The sequence below is a fragment of the Elgaria multicarinata genome, chromosome 4 (genome assembly GCF_023053635.1).
Source record: "Elgaria multicarinata webbii isolate HBS135686 ecotype San Diego chromosome 4, rElgMul1.1.pri, whole genome shotgun sequence".
NCBI classification, from domain to species: domain Eukaryota; kingdom Metazoa; phylum Chordata; class Lepidosauria; order Squamata; family Anguidae; genus Elgaria; species Elgaria multicarinata.
Genome location: NC_086174.1, coordinates 140,513,527 through 140,537,143, shown reverse-complemented (window position 1 = coordinate 140,537,143; position 23,617 = coordinate 140,513,527). Strand labels below are relative to the sequence as shown.

At 41.0% G+C, this 23,617-nt stretch overlaps 2 protein-coding genes and 1 pseudogene across 4 annotated transcripts in view; 1 reads left to right on the top strand and 2 right to left on the bottom strand.

Moving 5' to 3' along the window:
• SHLD1 (shieldin complex subunit 1) overlaps nucleotides 1-7,069 on the bottom strand; it is a 76,007-nt gene extending 68,938 nt beyond the window's left edge. For both annotated transcript variants that reach the window (XM_063125301.1, XM_063125302.1), the window contains exon 1: nucleotides 6,641-7,069. In XM_063125301.1, coding sequence (XP_062981371.1) covers nucleotides 6,641-6,657 — 17 coding nt within the window. In that variant the 5' untranslated portion in view covers nucleotides 6,658-7,069. The remainder of the gene's footprint in view (nucleotides 1-6,640) is intronic.
• A 272-nt stretch (nucleotides 7,070-7,341) lies between these two features.
• GPCPD1 (glycerophosphocholine phosphodiesterase 1) overlaps nucleotides 7,342-23,617 on the top strand; it is a 53,679-nt gene continuing 37,403 nt past the window's right edge. The window contains exons 1-4 of one of the 2 annotated variants that reach the window (XM_063125298.1): nucleotides 7,342-7,625; nucleotides 16,684-16,764; nucleotides 19,436-19,532; nucleotides 21,672-21,756. In XM_063125298.1, the coding sequence (XP_062981368.1) occupies nucleotides 16,716-16,764; nucleotides 19,436-19,532; nucleotides 21,672-21,756 (231 nt within the window). In that variant the 5' untranslated portion in view covers nucleotides 7,342-7,625; nucleotides 16,684-16,715. Of the gene's footprint in view, nucleotides 7,626-7,736; nucleotides 7,847-16,683; nucleotides 16,765-19,435; nucleotides 19,533-21,671; nucleotides 21,757-23,617 lie in introns of those variants that run through there. The other variant, XM_063125299.1, reaches the window with a different exon arrangement.
• LOC134398239 (purine nucleoside phosphorylase-like) lies at nucleotides 10,724-12,366 on the bottom strand (annotated as a pseudogene).

Genomic DNA, 23,617 nt, shown 5'->3' with positions numbered 1-23,617 from the left:
ATAGAGAAGTAGGATGAATTGCCCAGCAACTGAAAACCCTTCCAATAATTACTTAGAAAGTGTTCATCAAACTACTGCCTTCTTCTTTTCAAACAAGAATATTTCCATAGAGCCAAGGTTTATAAATTGCTACTGCCCTTCTATTTGAAAAGAATAAACATGCCAGATGAAAAAAAATTTCCACAGTGGATATTATATAAGTCTTTTCCTTCTTGCAAAGAAGACCTGTAACTTAATTAGTCAAGAACTATAGTACAATTAAAAGCAAAATTGTGTGATCATTCTGTAATTGGATGATCATTTTAATTTTCAGCTTGGTTGCACAGTGTATGGAGGGGAAAAACTCATTTGGATTTTTTGGCCTAAAGTATATTTATGGCTTAAAGAATATTCCATTTTCATCCTGCATTAGAAAGTTTTTGTGATGGCATGCGATTCCAGTTTGTGCTTCTGAGAAACAATTTGAATAATCCATTTAGCACATACACAGTGCAAACTAGCTTAAATAAGGTACTGAATTGACAGTAAATTCAACATAATGACATGTACTAAAGTTTTTAAGAGGCCTTCTGGACAGAGAGCAACTAATGCAATTAATCAAAAGGCATTGTCTTTTCCTCCTTAAAATATGTTTTTGTGAGGAAAGAAAAAAGATAGAAGAAGCAGATGGAAAACATGAGAGGGTAATAAATGGCAGACAATATCATCTGGTGAACCCTCCATAAAAGTCTGTGAATAAAGCAGGGCGACTGCACAATAAAAAGCCTTGTCTGAAAGTTGATAGTAATCTTGAATAACTGTAAAGCTAGGTTACCTAACAGGGAGAGAGCTACCAGATTCTACGAGGAGAGCTACAAGATTCAACGAACTGTCAAAACTTTACAATTATGTCCTCGCTGATTTGTGTTCCAAGGAGTTTTATGGGTATCTTATTTCCTAGTCACATTAAACTTTGTTCAGAAGAACTATAAAATATAATAGAAATACAACATTTTGTCTGAACCTTATACCTAATGGGGGAAAGTTACGGTCTTTAAATCTTGAATTGTTTGCTGATGTTTACATGGAGCCACGTGGGCAAAAATAAGATGCACATCAAAGCTGTACTAAGTTGTCCAAGGACACAAATGATCAAATGACATACATTTCAAACTGCTCCCCTTATCTGAAAGTCCATTCAATGGCTCATCTTGTCAGACAGTGTGTCTGTACCACTTTCTTTATCAATATTCTAGTTATAGCTATGCCCTGCCTGTGTCTTCCAAGTTTAAACTGACATGCCGTGCCAAAGCTAACAAACAGAAAGGACTCCCCGCAGAAAAGACTGTGCAGTTTTGTTCAGTTTGCTCAGCTGAAGTTTAGATCAGGTCATTTCCCTCCTCCTGGATGGTCTGAGATAGCCAGCAATATATGTAAGCACAGTGGGAAATGTTCTCCCAGTAGATGGGTTTGCAGCAAGAGAGCCAAAACGTCACTTACTCTTGCGTCAGATAGCTAACGGGAAGCTTCCCGTGCCAGCGGTGTCACAATAACTGCAGATTGAAAACTTCTGATTCTTTTGTAAATAAACAAGACACCACTCATTCTGATTAGGCAATATCCAACATGTATTGTTGTCGGACAAAAACTGGGATAAGGTAACTAATATGATCTAATTTAAGTTCTAATGAATATAAGCCTAATGAATGTACAATGTAACAACTTGACAGATTCGGAAAAGGACTATAATACATATGTACAGAAAATGAAAATCTATTTCATTATTCAAAACAAAACCAACCAAAATCTATTACAATGTTCAAAGTAAAGCCAAAAATGTATTGATTCAAGGATCTTCTTCAGTGTTCCCTTACATAAATATATAAATATATGCATTAATCCAAATACAAAGTTTGGATACATTTCTTTTGGGGGGGATTTATCTCTATGTATCTCTCTATCTATCTATATCTTCACTAGCTCATATTTCACTACAGTTTGTTGTACAAACACAGCTAGTAATACCGTATTATTTACTTATTACATTTCTATACTGCTGAATAGCCGAAACTCTTTGGGCAGAAAACAAAACAAGACTTAAAAACCATAAAATAAGTACTATAGTAAAACATAACATAAAAACATAAGAAATAAATAAATCAGAATAAAACTAGAGTAAACAAAGAAGCCAGCAGCAGTGCAAGAATTAAAGGGTGCAATCCTATGCATGCTTAGACAGGAAAAAAAATTCCTACATCTAGCATTTCTGATCCTACATCTAGCATTTCTGATCCCCTTCATGAATCCATCTTTTTAAATTTGTTATGCCAAAGGCATGTATCCTACAAGGGGTTTATATTTGCTCCCCAGTCCTACTTGTGGCCCTGCTGAGCTTGTCCTATTTGGATTTGGGGAATCTTCTCCAGTTATAGGGGCTTCCTTTCTGCTTGAGCGTGAAGGTTCAATATGTATTTGGTTTCAAGCACTTTCCAACATAGAGGAAGGATTAAAAGTCAGGGCTAACTTCAGACAGCACATTATTAATGTTTTACAAAGAGTGATAATTGGGTGGTGTCAACATGGTCAATTCAGATTTAAAATCCTTTTTTAAGTGTGATAGATTGTAATTACTTTTCCACAGGACTCAGAATCATATCCTGTGTCTCATTTGATTTTTAATTAAAACCGGTGCTACTGCTATGTTGACATGTCAAATCTGAGATCAGATTCCTTGGCAGGACAAAAGTTTCTAAAACAGTTTTAGGAAGCCCCATCATAGCAGGACTGAGCCAGTATGGCAGGTAGGTTATATTCTGCATTCAAGCAAAATCCAAATGCTCACTAATCTTAAGCGCAAGAAGAAGGAGTTTTCTTTCACTGCTATAGCTAAATTACATCCACTTCTACACTGGCTTTTCAAGTTGTGTTTTATCAATCAAGATTAATTAATGTAAAAACAATGAAGATTTATGTAGAAGTGACAAATACTTTTATTATGGCATTAACATCCATGAACTATGGTCCACAAAGGCTTGTGCTATGATATATTCGTTAGTGTTTAAGGTCACAAACCTATGCATGTTTAGACACAAAGGGCCTGTTCAGATAACACTGTTAGTTAAGCTGCTAACCATTGGTTATGTATCCATGGTTAGTTAGGCTGCTAAACCATGAGTTGTGGCAATCCTGGAAAGGTCTATGGGTTTGATTACCTTGTACAAAGGCTCTTATATGCCTCTCCCACATGCTGTGCTGATGCATCCTGCTCCCTTGGCTCTCTGTGTACGCCCTGGAGTGGCACTGCCGTATCCTTTGGACATGTTTTGCGGGATTCTTGCCAAAATGACAATAACTATGCAAATAAGTTATGGTCTGTGTGGAACATATAAAGTACAAAGAGACCTAGGGCTGTGGGGGAAGAGATAGATATCTTGTGTAGCGGGAGTCTTGCAGGTGTGGCATTGTTGTATAGCAGGGGTGGGGAATCTCAGGCTAAGTGGGCAAATATAGCCCTCCTGGTTTTCCCCAGAAACCCATGCTACTTCTTCTTTTCTTCAACCACCAATTGTTTGGCGGTTTCCCAGTTTTCGTGCAGTTTTCTCCCCCACACTAAAAGGTTGAAACATCTTTCCTAAAACTTAGTTATCAGTCATAAGAGCTTTAAGATACAATAATCTGGTATTTTTGTGTGTGGTATTTTTGGCTCCAACCTCTTTGCCTTTGGCCCCATCTGCCTCTAGAATGTGCCCCCCACCCTGAGCTTTTCCAAAATTGAATTTGGCCTTTGGACTGAAATAGTTTCCCCACCTTATTGTATGTGGACTAGCGCTTTCTCTCAACTAGCTGCTAGGGGAATTGTCTGGTACAATGTTGTGAGTTGCATATTTTGCAGTCGCTAAACAAGCTGCCTGGGTGCAGTGTTATGATTGATGGTCTCTGGGAGTGGTTGCTGCTGTTCCTATGCGTCTTGTTCTGTTGGCAGTTGCTATTGATTGAGCATCGCCTGCTGCTTTTATCTTGGGTGGGACCAAAAAGGGCATGGTGGCAAGCCATCTTGGCCTCATCATAAGGCTAGGGCTGGCACTACCATTAAACCGAGGAAGCTGCCTAGGGCGCAGATCTCAGAGGGGCGCAGTTCTGCCCTTTAAGGGTTACAGTTTTATACAAATTAGCTGTTTTAAGAAAAAACATAATAAAAGGAAAATATAATAGTTCAGAAACTCTTCTTGAACAGCTGAATTGAAGTTGGCAATTTTTGTTGTGTGTGTGTGTGCAAGTAGCTCACCTTCCCTAGGGCGCAAAATATTCTCCCACCGGCCCTGCATAAGGCTGGGCTATAGCTATCACAATAACTAAAAGTGAAACATATACATGCATGTGATGACTGATTCTGTGAAAATGTCTGAAAATATGTTGGAAAATATTTTGGATTTGAGCATGTGGCTTGTGTGTCTAATACTGGTCGTTTTTAGTTCAAATTACAAAAAGAAAGGTTATCCTTCTGTTGCTCTGATAACCAGAGCAACAGAGAGTTTTGAATAACTGTTAGCTTTTATATCTTCAAAGGAAAGGTGGCAATGGCTTTGTTCCTGTATGCTTTGGTGTAACGTTGGGTGATCTTCTGCTGAATTATCATGTTAAAACTGTAATGGTTGAGGGACTTTGTATGAGTTATCTGTCTCTAGTTCAATACTTGGAAGTATTTAGCTGCTTGCCTACCATCTATAGCTGATTAAATATTACTAGACTAAGTTTACACCTAGATTGTTCTGTGGGTTGCAATCCAGGTTTTGTATTAACAATAATTAGAACAGGGATTTTTTTTTGATCCATTATTTATTTTTATTACAAATAACATTTGTAAGCTGATTTGTTGAGAAAATGAGACATTTCAGTGCCATCTTGGAATATGGCAGAAGGAGTACTCTGACAATTAAACTAACATATTCTTTGAACTCCTTGACCCTGAAAACCTAAATTTGATACCAAACACAAGATAGTTACTTTGGTGGTTGACGAAAACTAGTGACAAAAAAATAATAATTGTCCGCCATTTTAAAAATAGCCCCTAAAAAAGTTTTGTGCAAGATTCAGAATGTCCACCCAAGAAATTATGTTAATCCAATACCTCAAGATCACAAATCAGCAGAGAAAATCTCTTCCTGCCTGCAGTCTCCCACGTGCCCTTAAAATCTGCTCCAAAGGAATGGGGAACCTTCCAGAGCAGATTTGGGGGGAGTACACCGAACAGTGGAGAAAGTTCCCACCTGAAGTGAACTTCATGGGAGGAGCCGTGGCACAGTGGTAGAGTCCTTGCTTTGCATGCAAAAGGTCCCAAGTCATCCCCAGCATCTCAAAATAGGCCTACGGAAGAATCCTGCCAGAAATCCTGGAGAGCTGCTGCCAGTCAGGGTTGACAACTCTAGGCTAGGTGGACCAAGGTTCTAATGCAGCTTTCTACACTTCTAAGTCCGCAGGTGACCTTAGATTTCGCCCATAACCTGCTGAACATATTAGCAGTGGTGTTAGGCCGTGTAACCCCTCCTAACCACTTCCTTGAACATGTGGCATAGTTTGGGGATGTAGCAAAAATAGCCCGTTCCTTGGTGTACCAAGTCCAATTCAGCACACAAGGAGGAGAGGAGAAGTATGGTCCAAACAGCGTTTATTCTGCAAAATAATAGCACAGGAGCTAAATGCTGCAAATCATGTGTCTACCTTGCAAGGGAGTTAGCAAGGTATTTATACACCAATTTCTTTTTTTTATTTTATTTTATTTTCTACAATACTTAAACATACACATACATCACATAAGAAAAACACACAACATACTACATAATTTTCAGTTGAATACAATATCTTATCTTAATAACATAATCTTAATAACATAATCAATACATCTACAGTGCACCCCCCCACCACGGGATCTCATTCCTGATTCCAGAATCTCATACTTTCTTCTGCTGGTGGATTCCCACTCCCCTTAGAAAATACAAATATTAGGAACTGTTTCCAAATTCCTTCAAAATCATTTGATTTAGCTATACCTCTTCTCCATTTAATATTACTTGTTAATTTATCGTTAATAGCTATATCCCACACTTCTTTATACCATTCTTCAATAGAATATTCCCCTTGTATCTTCCAGTTCCTAGCTATAATTAATCTTGCTGCAATCAACAAATTCGTTATCAGTTCCTTAATTTCTTTTTTACATTTAAAATCTTCTTCAAATAGCGACAGCAATGCAACTTTTGGTGTTCTTTCTATCTTCATTTCAACAATTTTTTCAATCTCCGAAAACACCATCTTCCACAAATTCTGAACATAGTTACATTCCCACCACATATGCATATACGTTCCTTTAACCCCACAACCTCTCCAACAATTTGCTGATTGCTGATTGTTTATCTTATTCATTCTAACCGGAGTTAGGTACCACCTCCATACAATTTTATAATAATTCTCTTTTATTCTTACTGACATATTTCTCAACGCTCTTTGCCTCCATAATCCCTCCCAACCCTGTTGTCCTATTTGTACCTTCAAATCTGTCTCCCAAACCATTTTACCCGAGTTATACACCAATTTCTGGCTGAAAAGTAAGTACATAGTAAGACATTTTCTTGGCAAGCATCTACTAAAAGAGATAAGTACTTACTGTTCCTTGGGGAACATTTACTCAGGTAAGCAGCAGTTACTGCAGCCGAAACTCTCCCCATGGCCTGAGTTCGATCCCAGCTGAAGCTGGTTCTCAGGCAGCCGGCTCAGGTCGACTCAGCCTTCCATCCTTCCGAGGTCGGTAAAATGAGTACCCAGCTAGCTGGGGAAAAGGGAATAACGGTCGGGGAAGGCAACGGCAAACCACCCCGCTACAATGTCTGCCAAGGAAACGTCAGCGAAAGCAGGCGTCCCTCTAGGAGTCAGCAATGACTCAAGTGCTTTGCAGGAGAGGTTCCTTTCCTTTCCTTCCAACATTTTGGCGTTGCAACATTCCCCTTAGCAACTAGCGACACCCTCTAAAGTGTGCTTATTTTGTTCAGGTGCCGCTGTGATTTCTGTTTTGTTTTCGTTTGGCTTAACCACCAAACTGAAGTGAAGCACCGCCGTTTCATTCTTCCCGCCTCACTCGCACAGGGGCGCGCACTGCCCGTTCCTTCCCAGGTCACCCGCGCCACGACGCCCCAGGCCCAGCCCGCCCCTGCGGCTTTCCCGAGGCGGCGCTTTCGAGGAAACCCTCCGCGCTCCCGCCCCTCCTCCTCCTCCTCCTCCTCTTCCCCTTCCCGGCCGCTCTCTTTCGCCCCACACCCCCCTCTCTGCTCCCTCATTGGTCGCGCCCGTCACGTGCCCCTGGTACCCACTGGAGTTTCTCTTTCTCTCCGCCCGGCAGCGGCGGCGGCTGCGGCCGGGCGGCTGGAACCGGTTTGGGCCAGGGAGAGGCTCCTTCGTCAGCACACAGCAGCGCAACGCCGCGTCTCCTCCTCCTCCATCATCTCTCTAACACCGCCGGCGTGAAGAGCCGCCCTGCTCTGGGGAGAAGGAAGTTGCCTGAGGGGGAGAGCGAGAGAGAGAGCGAGAGAGCGCGACTCGCCGCCGCCATCATAGCCCATCGCCCGAAACCCTCACAACCCCCCCTCTTTGGACAGGTTAGCTCGAGCGGGGGCTGAAAAGGGGACGGCGGTGAAGCTGAGGCGGGGGGGCAGCCGCTGAAAGGGGGCTCCTTTGTCTGGGGCTATTTTGCCCCCTGCATACACGAGGGATGCTGCGGCTCCCTCTTTTCTTCTCCCCCCCCCCACTATATACTGTTCCGGGGTAATTTTATTCCGGGGTAATTCGCCTGGTCTCCCTGCTTGGAAAATTGCTAACGGTAAGATTCTAACCCTTCCCTTCACTCTCAAGGTGGGGGACCTTAGCTGCTGCTCCTTACCCAACACGGAAACAAATACAGGAAAAAAACCGGCCCTGCTTGTGGGGACTGAGTTGGTGTTAAACGTAATTGTGTGTTGGTGTCTGATTGTGCCACAGCCCTTGTCATATAGAAGGCTACCTTCTGCTGAGATAGGCTATTGGTCTCTCTAGCTCAGTATTGTCCACTACACTGACCAACCTCTGTGTGTTCTCTATGGCTCCATTCTCAATAAAATTGTTATTTTGTGGTTATTACATTTTTATGCTGCTTTTACTCAAGAAGGTCAGCGTGCTCCCCCTCCCGATTGATTTACACAGCTATCTTGCAAGGTAGGTTAGGCTGAGAGGTGGTAATGAGCGCAAGGACACCCACCCAGTGGGTGCCATGGCTGAGTGGGGGATTTGAACTAGACTCTCTTTGGTTAAGCTCTGTCCAGTGTGCCTGTAGTTTTTAATCTTAGTTGGCACACTATCCTCTTTTTATCCCAACCTGCCAGGTGGGAGTTGACTTAAGCACACTCCTATGTATGTTTAGACAGAAAAAAAATCCTACACCTCTCAACATTCCCCAACCATCTATGGCTGGGTCAAGAACACTGGGAACTGTAGGACTTTCTTTCTGTCTAGGATTGCATCCTTAAATTATATATTGGGTGTGGCCATCTCTCACCTTCTCTCTGTAGCGTGACCAAATGTACAGGAGGATGGCAGGGTTCCTGCAATTTCAACAGCTGTCTAGAAGAGGGAATTTTGGCAGGTGCTGCTTGCTGTGTGAAGCAAGGAAATATGTACCTGCATCTCTACTGCACAACAGTCAGAGGCACAATGCCCTGTCCTTTTATTCTGGCAATTATTTAAGTTTAACAAAGGTAAACAATAACAAAATTATGTCATTGGTGTAATCCTTCAAAGGGAATACTGAGTCAGTGTTGTGTAGCACACAAGTCTTCAGCTAAACGGCATTGGTTCTATGATTAGGAAAATGCAATTCTGCCAGGAACCTGTGAGGTTAAGGGTCAGTGAGAGAACACATTCTGCATGGGGGTGGGGAGTGAAACTCCCCCATTTCTTTCTCCTCATTGTCCTCTCAACTTACAGCTTTATAGAGCTATATTGGGCATGGAGCTGTTTTCCCTCCTGTTTATAAATCCTTTAGGTTTTTAAAGACTGGTCTTCCCTGTTTCAAGGTTTTATCCCCCTACTCTTGGTGGGTGCAGGGGATCTCCTGACCTGTGTCTAGTCTGTACCATTTCAGACTGTAGGTGGGAACTGGCATGATTGAATACTTCTCCATGCCAAAAACATTCCCTGCATTTTGAAACAAAAGAAAACCCTGGCATGTGAGGAAAAATGCTAGCTTATTCCTGACGTGACAATTTTCTGTTTGACAGGATATAGGTGTAGGAGCATTCAACCATGTGAGTTCCCACCTCCAGTCTGATATAGCACAATTCAGACAGGGATAGACCGTGTCAGTGAGAAGTAGACTTTTATTTGCTCCCCTCATCCTATAGAGCCTGGTGTGTATAACAGATACAACTTCTTCCTTAACAAATTGTTGGGACTTATGGGGTAGTTCCTTTTTTATTCCAGTTCTGCTGAGTCCTGTGAGACAGGTACTGGGTTAATTCATAATATTCCTGATTAATCTGACCAGCGGTCTGTTCTACAGAGGAAGAAGGGGAAATCAATTGGATGTTGATTTGGCTTCCTTGTCCTTGTTTGCCCCGTACTGCAGAGTATGTGGGGAAAGATGCCAAGTTCTCATAAGAACCTGATATGGAGCTGGAGAAAAGCCAGCCAAAAAGAAGTACTCTAGTGAAAGGTTTTAATTATTGTGCCTGTTATTGGTCATAGACAGGGTGGGAAGCAAACATGTTAAAGGTCTTTCCATATTATGTAATGTATGTTATGATAAAAAGTTTTGTGGTGGTGTGGAATATGCTGATATGGAACAGCTGTCTATCTAGGGAAGAATGTGACTGCATTAAAACTCATTAAATTGGTGCTTGTAGTATGAATGTCAGGTGCTTTTGATCCTTGTGTATCCTTAAAAATGTAAGGACAAAAACTCTTTGGAAGTTAAGGATTAGAAGAATAGCATTCTTTATCAAACTCATAAAAGTAGGCTGTTTTAGATGTTTTTCTCTGTACTGTGGGGAAAACAATATTTTGTGTAGGTACATCAGGTAGTTAAAAAGATGATTAATATTAGAGCAACACAAAATCTAGAGTTACATTTATAATCACAAAAGGAAAAGGGTCTTTATTTCCTAAGAGCACAGTGCAGTTTACATATGGTTTCTGTTGTCAGTGGACTTGGGGAAATAAAGAAGAAAAGGCCAAGTATTAATAAAGAAAAAAGTAATCTTTCCACACCCAATAGTTAGATAGCACATGTTGGGCAACATGTGGTCCTTGCGGTCCCCCCTCCCCAAATCCCTTTCCAGTAATGGGAGGGGAGAATGGCATCCAAAGTGACTGCAGACAAGCTAAATTTGACCCTTTGCGTGCTCCTTAGCCACTACCAATGCCATGTTTTATGTGTTTGTGTGTGTGTGGTCTGCGGGGGTACTGACAAATGCCCCATGGACTTTCTGAAGTTGCCCACTTATGGTGTATAGAGGCAGGCAAGATAAAGGTCCTGGATTCTCAACCCAGATTTTGTTTGGATTCTGGTGAGAGGCTGTCCTCTCGATGCCCAATTCATGAGCTCCACCATCCAGACCGTTCCTTGGTCTTTCATTCTGATAGGTGGTCTTTCTGTCTTTCTTGTTGCTGCTGTTACAGTCCAGTCTTATCTACCAATTGTGAAGAGCATCTGGAGTGTGGAGTCTCACCTCCACTTCATGTCCAGCACACTATGATGGTCAACACTGTATTTAGCACTGTCATCCTTTGTCACCTTATTGGTGACAAGTGAAAGACCAAAGATCCGTAGTGCTGGCCACAACTACTTCTGCTGTAGTGCTGAATCCCACAGCATCCACCTCCAGGAAGTGCAACAGCTGGGTCTCTGTAATAGATTCAAAGTCGGTTATTCAGCCATCTAAAATACACATCCTTTTTGACAAAGGAGACGAATCCAAAGTATCTGTCGACTCCATGGCTAAAGTGTGGATTTTTCTGTCATAAGCATCAGAGAGGACAGGGAGGTGGGGCCTAGTGTGCTTCTCATTGGGCCCCAGCAAAAGATTTTGCCTGGTCAAGCCCAGCAAGATGTGGCCCCATATGGTGCTGCATGACTGCCAGCAGTGTCTTGATGCCCAAGTGTTTAAATACTTGGATGGAAAGGTAACCTTCCAAAAAGGGTATCCCTCATACATGTGTAATTGCGCCTTCATGAAATTGTACAGCTTGCCTTGCAGCTCCCCAAAATAAGATACCCATCATGGCTTGTAACTGTCCTGCATGGAAGGTTGGAGATATCTGTGTATTTGAAAGTCTTCTTCAAGCTGTCAGTGAGTAGACAGTCCAGAACCACAGATGATGACAGTTCTGAGTCGCTGCCTGGTATAGGCTAGCAGCCAGTCTGCTGAAGTGCTCAAAGTTGATGTTTTCAGGTTGAATTCTGGATAGCAGATTTTTCTTCAGAGGGGCAGAAAATCTGAATTTGAGAGTTTTTCCACAGGACACCCTACCATTGGGATTGATTGGTTTGTGTGCTCCCCATTATGTACACTTCAGTCCCATTTATTTCAAACCGGGTAATTCACATTGGTTTAGGATCATGGAATGAATATAAAAATAAACGTCAATATAGTTGGCGTATTCCTTTTAAGGATAGCAATGTAAAGTACAGTTGTAAATGAGTACTTAAATTTAGATGCTGGCACAGTTCATTTGATGATTGCTTTGAGGGAATAGTATATTGGCTTTTCCTAGTTATTATACCAATTCCTTTTGAGGCATTTGAAAGAGAAGCTCTGCTAGTGTCATCACTTTATTCTGTCTTTAAACTGCTTGGTCCTGTGAATGTGACGACACAGGAAATAATAGAGAGCTGCCTGTAATGTATTTGTTATGATGATTGATTGATTGGCTGTGTCTACTATCAATTGCTCCAAGGTTTCTAAAGGAAGGCCTCTGCAGCTGACCAAAGCCTCTGCCTTGGCCCTTCAGGTCTTGCTCAATTCAAAATATGGCCTGATTGAAAATTAGTTGCTGACCAGGGAGTCAAAGCATCAAATAAGCTTAATCCTAAATACTTAGCCCATGCTTTCCCAGCTTGTAGGCTTAAGTTCGCATACTAATATTTCTTATTATGTGTTTCTAAAGGCTAACTACTTTTTTTAATTGTAGAAGGCAATCTGGCATTCTAATCATCAATAGGGCTTTTAACTAGAAGAAACAGAAAAGCTTAATATCAATTTCAGTAGCATTCAACAGTTGAATCTGGGTTGGTTATGATGCTGCAGTGCAGCATTGGAACTGCAGAATACCCTGCAATCTTCCTGTAGAAACAAATTACTTAGTCATCCTGGCTATTTGTTGAGAGCGAAATTAAAGGCCCAGTCATGCCAAGGCTGCCATCAGAAACTGCAGAATGTTTGCTACTCCCTTAACTTTTTCAGTTAAGAGTCACTGTTCATGGAAATCATGTAATTCCATGAATAGATACCAGTTTCACGTTAATACAGTTTTAAGACTAGGCTTACATTTAAAAATATGACAAGTAGAAGCTATATTCCTTATCACACATAACCAGCTCAGGTCCTCAGTGTTGCTGCATTTTAGTAACTTTCTGCAGAAAATTGGTAATTGCAGTAGCATAGAGCATAATCAAGGTAAGTATTCTCTGCCTTTTATGCTTCTTGGAACTATGTGAGTCAGTGAGGTGAGTGGTGAATAGCAATAGGGTTTCTTCTGAGAACATAAGTGCCATGCTGGATCATACCGAGAGTCCATCTAGTCCAGTAATCTGTTCACACAGTGGCCAACCAGCTGTTGAGCAGGGACCAACGAAACAGGACATGATGCAACAGCACCCTTCCACCCATGTTCCCCAGCAACTGGTACACACAGGCTTACTGCCTCGAATACTGGAGGTAGCACATAACCATCAGGGCTAGTAGCCATTGATAGCCTTCACCTCCATGAATTTATCCAACCAGGGCCGGTGCCAGACTATTTTGCACCCTAGGCAAGGAGAGCTACTTTCACCACCACCACCCCAAAAAAATGCCAACTTTGATTTTTAAGAACATATATTTCCTGGAAAAAATAAGAAGCACAAAACTTGAAACTACTAAATTTATTTTAAAGTGCAAGAAATACGTCATGCCAATTATAGCAAACAAATTGGAAAGGAGCGTCTATGGGTCTAAAATGCATTATTTAATAGGAATATCACCTCCAGATCATCTCCCCCAACTCACACGCGTGCACACACACACACTCAGCATCACTCACTCCAAACAAACACACGCATGAACACATGCATTCACTCAAAGACCCCCTGCACCCCATTCACCCATACATTCTCTCTCTTCCGGGCGCATTCCGGAAGTCTGAATGTGGAGCCGCCCCACCCCCACCCCAGCGTTCCTGGCTTTGGCGGGCGCCATCTCACCCGCCTAGGCCCAGCTGAATCCTCGGGCCAGCTCGGCTCACAGCCAACGCGCGTGAGTGCTGCGCTGTGCTCGGTGCCCCTCTTAGCTTGGCACTCTAGGCGGCCGCCTGAGTGGCCTCTATGGTAGCACCGGCCCTGTATCCAACCCCCTTTTAAAGCCATCCAAATTGGTGGCCATCATTACATCTTGTGGTAGTGAATTCCATGGTTTAACTATGTGCTGTGTGAAGAAGTACTTCCTTTTTTTTGCCCTGAATCTCCTGCCAGTCAGCTTCATGGGATGACCCCGGGTTCTAGTATTTTGAGAGAGGGAGAGGTGGCATCCTGATTATGGAAAGCTTTCCCTAAGAAGGCTTGCATGGGACTGGGCCCGAGGTTGCTTTGGTGCTAGTAGAGACATTCTTATTTGCCCTGACCTTTTAGATATTTTAGAACAGGAGTCATTTACCTGTGTTTTTAATGTAGAGGCTGTTTTTGCACTGCTCTTCCTTTATTTACAAATGTTTGCTTGGGTTCTAATATGTTTTTAATCTTGTTGGCCACTCTGAAAATCTTCTCTTAAAACCAGAATATAAAACAACACCAACAACGGAAAGCATAATATTAATGGTGCATAAGTGAAGAAGTCTCTGTATGATCCAACAGCTGTTAGTCCTTCCTCCTTAATTGTGCTCAGAGATTCCTGCTTCTGTTTTTTGCTCTTTTTATCTATCTCTTGTTACTTCTCCTTCAGCTGAACTGCTGCTTTCCTTGATTTTCCCAGCCCGTTACCACTGCATATGTGTATTTGGTGCATTTTTGCTTTGGCTAGAAACTTTGTAGTTCATGAGGCAGTTTGCTCCTTCTTTGTATTGGTTTATAATTAATCCACTTCTTAAACTTTGTATGCAAAACGTGTATGGTTAGTTATAAACGTAACTCATCTTATTTCATGTTCTCTTAGAGACAGGCAGTGGCTTTGGAGAGCCTCACTTGAGTGTTAGAGGAGGTATGTGTAATTGTAGAATGGGACCCCCATTTTTCTCCAAAGTCCAGAGCTCTGCAGAAGTGTGGAGGGCTTGTACCTGACCCTTACTCTGGGCTTTGGAGGCACTCAGAAGCCAAAATACATCATGGTACTTCTGTTGCTCAGCTAGACATCAAAGACCCTGTGCTTTGCCCAAGTAAGGAAAGGGTCAATGGTGACCATAAGATTTGGTTTGCTGCCAAAGTTAGCCAAAAATTGTTCATCTATATGACATAAACAAAGAAAAGAAGGTAGCAATCAACAGGTAACACAGTACACCCATTCAAAAACCTGTCCTCTTTGGAATGTAGAGTTAGTGACCTCACTCAATCATATGGCTTCTAGAGACTATCAAATGTTTTACTTACTTTTCCTTGGTATGAAGAAATCTGATGCCATTTGTTCTTGGTAGAATAGGAAAATGGCTAATATGGAATTTGCAGTTCAGTTCTAACTGAATTGTTAAAGGTCCATTCAGCAGAAACTATTGACATTGGTGGCTCTAAGGTCCTGATTGTTATTTTAATATTGTATTGTATCGGTTCTATATGCTCTTTTAATCAGTTTAATGCATTTGATTTATATTGTATTGTTGTACTTAATGTTGTTCCCTGCCTTGATCCAAAGGGAGAGGCGGGTAAGAAATATATTGTTATTGTTGTTGTAAAACTAATGGTTTGAGAGCTTTTTGGGCTAACTCTTCTTTTACTCAAATAAGATTAAAATGGCATATTTTGCTTACTTTAACTAAAAGTGATGCTCTTCTTTAAAGATATACGGCTTTTTGCCCTCTCCCCCAAAAGGGAAGGAGCACAATCCAGTCACGTACTGAAAGTTTCTCAGTAGAAAACAGGATTTAAGGCAGTTTTGAATTATAGTAATTAATTAGATCCATTTCAGTCTTTTGTCTTGTCAGGTTTTGGGTCAGAAACAACCTGAGTTATCCTGGTAGATGACCTGTGGTTATAGAGAGGGGGAGTATGATCCTGTTGATTCTCTTGGACCTATGATATCCTTCTGGGTCTCCTTTAGAATAGGACTTGGGTGCACTGTGTTATTCTGCCCTGAGTCCTTTCTGGTGGTGCATTCCCAGAAGGTGGTACTGAGGAACTATTGTTCTACTCTCTGTCCCTCATGTGGTTTAACATTATGCAAAACTTCTGGGAGAAGTAATCTGGAAGTTTGGGCAGAAATGTCATAAGTATGCTGGTGTTACCTGGCTCTATCTCTCATTTTTAATTACTAACCTCAGGGATCCCGTGGAAACTCTAAACCAATGTTTGGGAGCTGTTCTAAGATGGATGAATAAGCTGAAACTTAATTCAGACAAAGTAGAGCTGTTTGTTGTGAATTCTTCTGAACTGAATGAATTTATTCAAGCTTTGTTGGATGGGGTTGCACAGAAACCATACAGTTCAGGGGTTCTTCTGAACTCAGCACTATTTCTGGATTTACATGTGGTGTCAGTAGCTAGGCATGCCTTTTACCAGCTTCACTTGACTGCAATCCTATTTGAAAATGTGGACCTCCCTTAGTCGCTCATTCATGAGTTAGATCCAGTTTGGACTAATACAATGTTGTCTCACATTCTGCCTTGTAAAAACAGTTCAGAAATTGCAATTGGTCCAGAATGTGGCTATCAGGATGGTGGTAGGAGCAAGGTGGTGAGCTCATATTATGATGATCCCACAGCAATGACACTGGTTATCACTGTGAGTTACTGGGTTTATTTTAAAGTGCTGCTGACTGATTTTTGAAGTGATAAATGGCCTAATGCTAGGTTATCTGAAGGACCACTTATACCCACATAAACCTACCTGTGCCCTAAGAAACCCACTGTTTGGCATTTTGCTAATTAAGATTAGCTTGGCAAGTACCAGCAACAGAGCATTTTTAATGTTGGCTTCATGCCTTTGGAGATCTCTCCCCAGTGAAATCTGACAGGCCCCCTCTCTTGCCGTCTTTAAAACAAAATACCTTTTGTTTTGCAAGGATTTCTATGAGTAATTCCTACTGACTCCTAGATATTGTATTAAAATGTTTTTGATGCTGAGTTTTCAGTAATTGTTCTTTACTGTTTACTTCTGTTACAAACTTACTTTAAAAAAAACATCCTGAAAGTCTCGGTATAAATGAATGAAATATGTTCTTCTATTAAGATACATACAGAATTTGTGTAGTACTCCTGAAACATAATGCTTTCCCCTTCTTTTCTCAGGATACAGCAGCTGTTGAACATCCTTCACAAATATGGCCCCTTGTCGGGTTACCTTTGCAGTAAGAGGAATATCACCACCAGGTACAAAACATTTTTCTTTTACTGTAGTTTTACAGGAAAAGTGGAAGGAAATATTCCATGTCATAACTATACATCATGTGCAAATACTTGGAGGTGGGATCTGTGGAAAAAAACTAAATTTCCTTTTCCTTGCACAGACAGATTTTTACATGTAGAAGACTTTCACAGGTTGTGTAATCTGCTCTTTATTAAGCAAGTGTGTGAGGATTTATGTTTAATGAACAGGGTTGGTTTTCCTGAGCTCCACTACATTTCCAAATATTTGTTTAGTAGTGACCTGTCAGATATATCTGATTAGTCAGATTGATGTGCGGAATCCTTCTAAATGCCTCTTTGGCGCTGCTGTCTCCTTACGGGGTTTACCAGCTTTCATGCCTGTACAGATCCTTTTATGCTAATAGGCTGTTCTGTTCATAGGCTCAGTGTTTGTCTCTCTCTTTCCATCCATATTGAACTTCTGCTTCCCTCACAGAAAATATGCTGTTCTCAGTATTTTGCTCTAGCACCCTTCCCCCTCCCAGCTCCAAGCATTTGTAAGTTTACTTTACATTCATCCTATATTGTAATGAACAACTTGTGACTAGGCAACTTCCCAGATGACACTATTTTAGCCCCCCACCTCTCTCTATAAATACTTTTTAAAGGAGTTACAATCCATTGAATAAACATTGAAACCAATCTGTCCCTTAGCACTGGGATTTTGCTGTTTTGCAACTATTCGGCTATTTTATGTTAAATTCCTTGCCTGCCTTTCTTAAATCATTTCTTAAAAAGCATTCATTTCTTGCAGTATACTGTCTTAAAATGGGCACTCTTTTTGTGAGAAATAAGAAAAATTGTTATAGCATTAAATGGATGTCACAAGTCAGAGTTCCCCATACCTGCCACTAAAACTGTAGCCACATGTGGAATAGACACCCACAGAGTAGGCTGCATGCAACAGCTTGCATAATTCCTCAATTTCAAATCTTGATCAAGGGGCAAAGTCAACTTTTGAAAACATTTGTGTATGTTCTTTGAATTGTCTCTCACTTGATCCAAATAATCCTGTTCGTGGGGGCTGGGATCTGCAGAGGCGCAGCATCAGGTCCCTCCACCATATTCAGTTGAGGTTACATAGCAGGGCTTTTTCTGTGGTGGTAAACTCTGTGCTGAAAGATAGCGTCTACCCCCTCCCCACCCCCCACGGGAGCATTAATAGAACGCTATGTGACTGGAAATGGCTGCTTCATCTTTCCTGGACATTCCCCCCACTCCACCTCACCACATTTTAAAGCAAAAGAGAGAATGAACAGAAAGGAGCCCATTAGGAGCCAGGTGTGACTTTCAGAACTCCTTTGGCCTCGGCATGTAATTATTTATTTATTTACAGTATTTATATACCGCTCAATTATCTAACACAGATTCCAGAGTGGTGAACATAGGTATAAACAGAAAAAGAAAGAAGATTTAAAAAGCAAATTAGAATTGTTCAATTAAAAAGCAAAGGAACCAGAGAAACCGTGGCTAGTCAGTTGAGAAAGGCTTCTCGAAACAGAGTTGTTTTCAGGAGGCGCCGGAAGCAGCCTAGTGTTTCTCTTGCCCATGCTTCCTAACCTCAGTACCACTGTTTTTTTCATTCCACTTTATTCTTCTTCTGTCAGTCACTCTTTTTATTTGGTCCTCTTCACACCGCTTCCTAGCTCCGTGGCTTCTCTATCCCTCAGTTCCTTCTCTATGCTGATGTCCACCCCTTTTATTACATCAGTGTGGAGCATCTCCCATTCCTAGAATCTTGTTAGGGGTTTTTCTGCCAACTAAACTTATGTTACATTGCTCTCGTAACAGCTGTGCTAACCAAGTCAGCTACTGATCCTTTTACTTCACCAAATAGCATATTCAGAAATATTACATAATGTCCCAAACTCAGCTCGGATAACAGGCAATTGACCTTTAGCCTAGTACACATAGTCTATATAAATCTTACAAGACTATTAATTTATTATTGTGTGCGTACATATCTATAAGGTACACCAGGGTCTTGTACACAGCTTTGGAATATCAGTGTATCTCTTGCTCCCCCCTGTGGATCCATCCAGGGCTGTATGTACATCAAGTAATTTAGTGAATATTTCACTGCAGTAAGGAAAGCAAATGTGTAAGTCACCTCTTTCCAGTTTCAGAATACAAATTATTAGTTTCATCTTCTGCTGTAAATGCTTCATGTTCTAGCAAGAGTGTTATAATTAAATTGCATTTAAGCATTATTTAAGAATTTATTTAGGAGCTATATGCTAACAGGAGTTTACTCATATAAGATCTATTCAAGATGGTTTTAGTTTCCCTTTATTGAGCAGCATACTGGGCTTTGAGTGAGAAAGTAAGGGGTGCAATCCTATGCATGTTTAGATAGAAAAAAGTCCCATAACTGCCATGCTGATTGGGGAATGCTGGGATTGTAGGACTTTTTTCTGTCTAAACATGCATAGGATTGCACCCTAAGGGTGAAAAATTAGGTCTGCCATGTCTTGTTTGGGCTACCACATATGCTTCCCCTATTTTAATAGAAAAGCAGTGGAGAAGTTGTTTATCTTTGAGTCTGCGCATGTAATTAATGTGGGCCAGATTTGGCAAAACTGTGATAATTTGAAAGATATATTGTATGCTTTCTTACATGCACTCTTTTTTCTAGGAGAGTTTTTTGCCATATGCGGAAGCTGCAATTCTCTGGGAAATTGGAATCCCCAATGTGCAGTAATCCTTCAGCCGGAGGATGAGGCTGGTGATGTGTAAGTTTCTTTCAGGAATGCATGCAGAAACTTATAACTGTACACACTGGCTGAGTAATGCTAACTGTATACTTCCTGTGCTACTTCTTAATTGCCTCAACATCTGTATGCCTCATTTTAGAAGGCAAAAGTATCACTTGAAGTTGATTATTGCTTGATGTGTAGCTGTATGCTTCTTAAGCACTTGCATGGCTCATATTTGCGTTCGTGTGCTTATAATAAAGTAATTCAGAGGAAGACCTGTCTGCCCACGTAACACAATTGTCTGGCCCATAGACTGTATCAGAAAGTCATCTTTTATCTGATACTTCAGCCCCTGCTTAGTTGCATCCTTTGTTTTGTTTGTGTAGGTTCTAAAAGAAACATGCACACCCTGGTTCAGCGAGGGTCATTCTTTGTGTGGAAACAATCTCTACATCTGCAAGACGTTGCTAGAATGGGGGCTAGGTCATGATGCTGAAATAGAAATACCCTTCTCTCAGCAGCTCATATTGTGCTTGCAGCTTTGGTCCTCATTCAGTGTTCCAAAATGTAGACCTTGGGCTCATCTACACCAAGCAGGATATTCCACTATGAAAGGCAGGAGCCACACCAAGCAGGATATAGCGGTATGAAAGTGGCATATGGGTCAATGAGCCCAAGCAGTTTTCAATGCACTTCAATACCACTATAAAGCAGTAGTATGGCTCCTGCCTTTTATATACCACTTTCATAGTGGAATATCCTGCTTGGTGTGTATGAGCCCATAGCTTCCACTTCCACTGCTGCACGCATCTCTCCCTCTTCTTCCTGTGGGCCTCCTCTCCTGGTTATCTGTTCACTGTGGAACATAGGGTGAAATTAGCAAACATCCACTAGTACTACTGCTCTCTTGGATCTTCTGATTGGACCAATAATCACACCTTTGGAAGATGCCTTTGGAAAGTGCCTTTGGATAAGCAGTCACAGGTAGGGGCTGTGGTCCAGAGCTGCTTTTACCAGCTTCAAATGCTCCGCCAAGCCCATCCCTTTCTGTCAGAGGCCGCTCTTGCCACTGTAGTCCATGCCGTGGTTACTTCCAGGCCGGTTTATTGCAACCTGTTGTATATAGGGCTTCCCTTGAAGCAAATCCAGCACCTACAAGCTGTGCAAAATGTGGCAGCTAAGTTGGTCAAGGGGCTCCTGAAGTGGTTGGTGCTTCAAGAGCTCCACTGGTTGCCAGTGGCTGCTAGGGGGCGCAGCAAGGTTTTATTAACTATATATAAAGCCCTGCACTGCTTAGGTCCTGGTTACTTGAGTGCCTGCCTTTCTCCTGTGTCCCACTGTTGGCAGACTCACTCTCAGGAGTAGAGCGCTCTGATGGTCCCCTGCTATAATTTGAAATGTGCAGGGGCAAGGGCTTTTTCGGTGGTTGCCCCCCCCCCCCGGGTTATGGAATGATTTGCCACTAGAGAATAGTGGCATTGTCAGTCGTTTCAAACGTCTGTATAAGGTGTTCTTATTTATACAAGAGTTTGAGGGAGGGTTGATTTGAATTTTCATGTGGGTTGAGGGTTTTTAATGGTAATTGTTTTATGTGTTACTGTAAAGCACCACGACGCTGGAAATGGTGAGGTGCTGCTATAAAAATGTTTGTAAATTAAATAAATACGTCTTTGAGCCACTAAATATCCCTAGGTCAAGGGCTGTTATTTAGTAAGTTGCACCGTGAGCTCTTCGATGCATGTGACAGGCTTCTTGTTCATTCTCTTTACCTTAACAACAGCCTCCTGTGCCACTTGGTAAACTGTTTGGGAGCCGCAGCAATCATGTTAATGGCTCCATCTGAAAACATTAACAGGGAGACTGTCTTTTTTGAATATATTTGTAAACTGAGTCCTTGTTGGATCCTGAATACTGTGCTAGGGAAGTGGAGTGTTGCTCATCTTCTATGTAGTGTTTCCATGTGGAGCTTATTACATAGATGCTTTAAAAGTTATTGCTATGACCTAGCAATATGTCAGAAATGGCCCTTTAAAACGAAATAGGGGAGAGAAAAAGTCAAAAGTCCCGTTGTGTATGTGTGTACATGCATAGCAAGTCTTTTTTAAATAAACCTATTTGTTTGACAGTCATCCTATATTTCTTTCCTAAAATGTTTTCAAAAATATTTTTCTGCAGTCTGCTATGGAAAACTACAGTTGAGCTTCCTAGAGGAAAGGATATTGACTATCGATATTTTCAAGGGACCTTTTTAGAACCCCAGGTATGTATAACTATACGAGCCCCAGTATAACCTGTTGACTACTCTAGGTTAAAGTATAGCATTTGGAAATAGGCTATATCCTGTAGTCAGCTGTTAAATTCATTTTTATTTAGTTCTTCTAATAGCAAACTGTTTAGCTTTAGTTAAAATTTCATGCACAAAAAAACATTTTGTTAGAAAACATGAAACTAGAGAGAGAGAGAGCGCGAGCACCTGCATATATCTTTCTACATGTACTGGCAAGCCACAGAGTGGTCCCTGTCTCCCATGATGTGTATGCAGATCAAAAGATATGTACAACGGTTGCATGCAGTGATCTGCACATCTCATGCTTTCATTTCCCAGATGCTCACTGTTCCCTGGTTCATGTAACATGACAAGCCAGAGTACAGGTTGAGTGTGGGTTGTCATAACAAAACATAGTTTGTTAATACAAACAACCCACAGTTCACAACCTAACAGCAAACAATGGTTTCTCTTCGTGGGTTTTTCATGTTTAAACAAACTGAGATTTGTTAGCATGGATGGGTTCACACAACACAACAACTCATGATTCAATGACAACCCATGCTCTGGCTTGTTGTGTTGTGTGAACCCAGCCTGTATAGGAAAACTTAAACTTACAAAGAATATCAAGCTTAAATGACACACTCAAAAATCTTTTGTTGTTAGATTAAATTTAAAAGCAGATGTTTTAAACATGGAAGAGAATACAACTACAACGTAGGTTTTTTTAAAAATGATGGATCTACTGTAGTTAAGACAAGTTCCCTTATAATACATGCAAACTTCACAGTCTGTATTAGTGAGTGTCTTTCCTTTGAGTAGGTGCTCTGTATCGTGCACGCTATAAGTACCGTGTGATGCAGAGGCTTCTATGGTAAGTATGAATTTTATGGAATAGCAGAGTAGAGACATATATAAAGAGCCAGTATTGATGGCTATCATATACCTAGCTACAAATTTGACTGGGAGTGGGGAGTGAAGGAAGCGTTCTAGTGTATGGATATAATATAGTGAAACTGAAAGTAGGAATGGTATAGAAAAATGACAAGTAGAGTGCAGTGAGTGACTACAACTAAGTAAATGTAAAATTAAATGCATCTGTGGCATTTAATTAATAATGATGATAGGTCAGAACTTTTATTAAATTACTCTTCCTATTGCATATTTCTACACCAAATGAGGGATTTTTGGTACACAATATGTGACAATTTTATCAACACATTCACAAGCATGGTTCTAAGGAGATGAAACAGACGATATTTAAGTTTAGTATGATCTGATGTAGGTTTATTTCCGTAGAGGTTCTGTCATGTTTTAGCACTTAGTGCAAGTTAACAAGTTGCCTTTCCCCACTATTTTTGTAGGACGGTAGGAAATCTCTTAATTTTTCTATGACTAATGGACTCTTATGTGATAATCACAAGTTCAGCTTGGGGTGGGTTTAGAACACTACTTTAATTATTTGTTAGTTCATGACTAGAAATGCCTGTAGGAACGGAGTATGTGAACTTTATTCCTGATTCATAATTTTATGAGTAGCAAACGTGCCATTTTTCTGTTACTGGACTAACTTATAAAACTAACCTTAGTCTCAAATATTTGGAATATTGAAATGATCCTCCTTTGAATATTTGATTTGATTTGTGTGTGTGTGCATGTGCGTGCGTGCGTCAATCAAGGTATCCTTGATTGACCACTATGTATATAAAACGGGAATCCTAAAAACAATACCAGGAAATGTGCCTAAATATGTCAGAGTTTAACTCTTTAAAAAAAAGAAAAAGAAAAAAAAGGATCTTGAGAACAAAGTAAATTACTTTTCTGAGATATTTCAAAGAAAAAAGTTTAAAAAAAC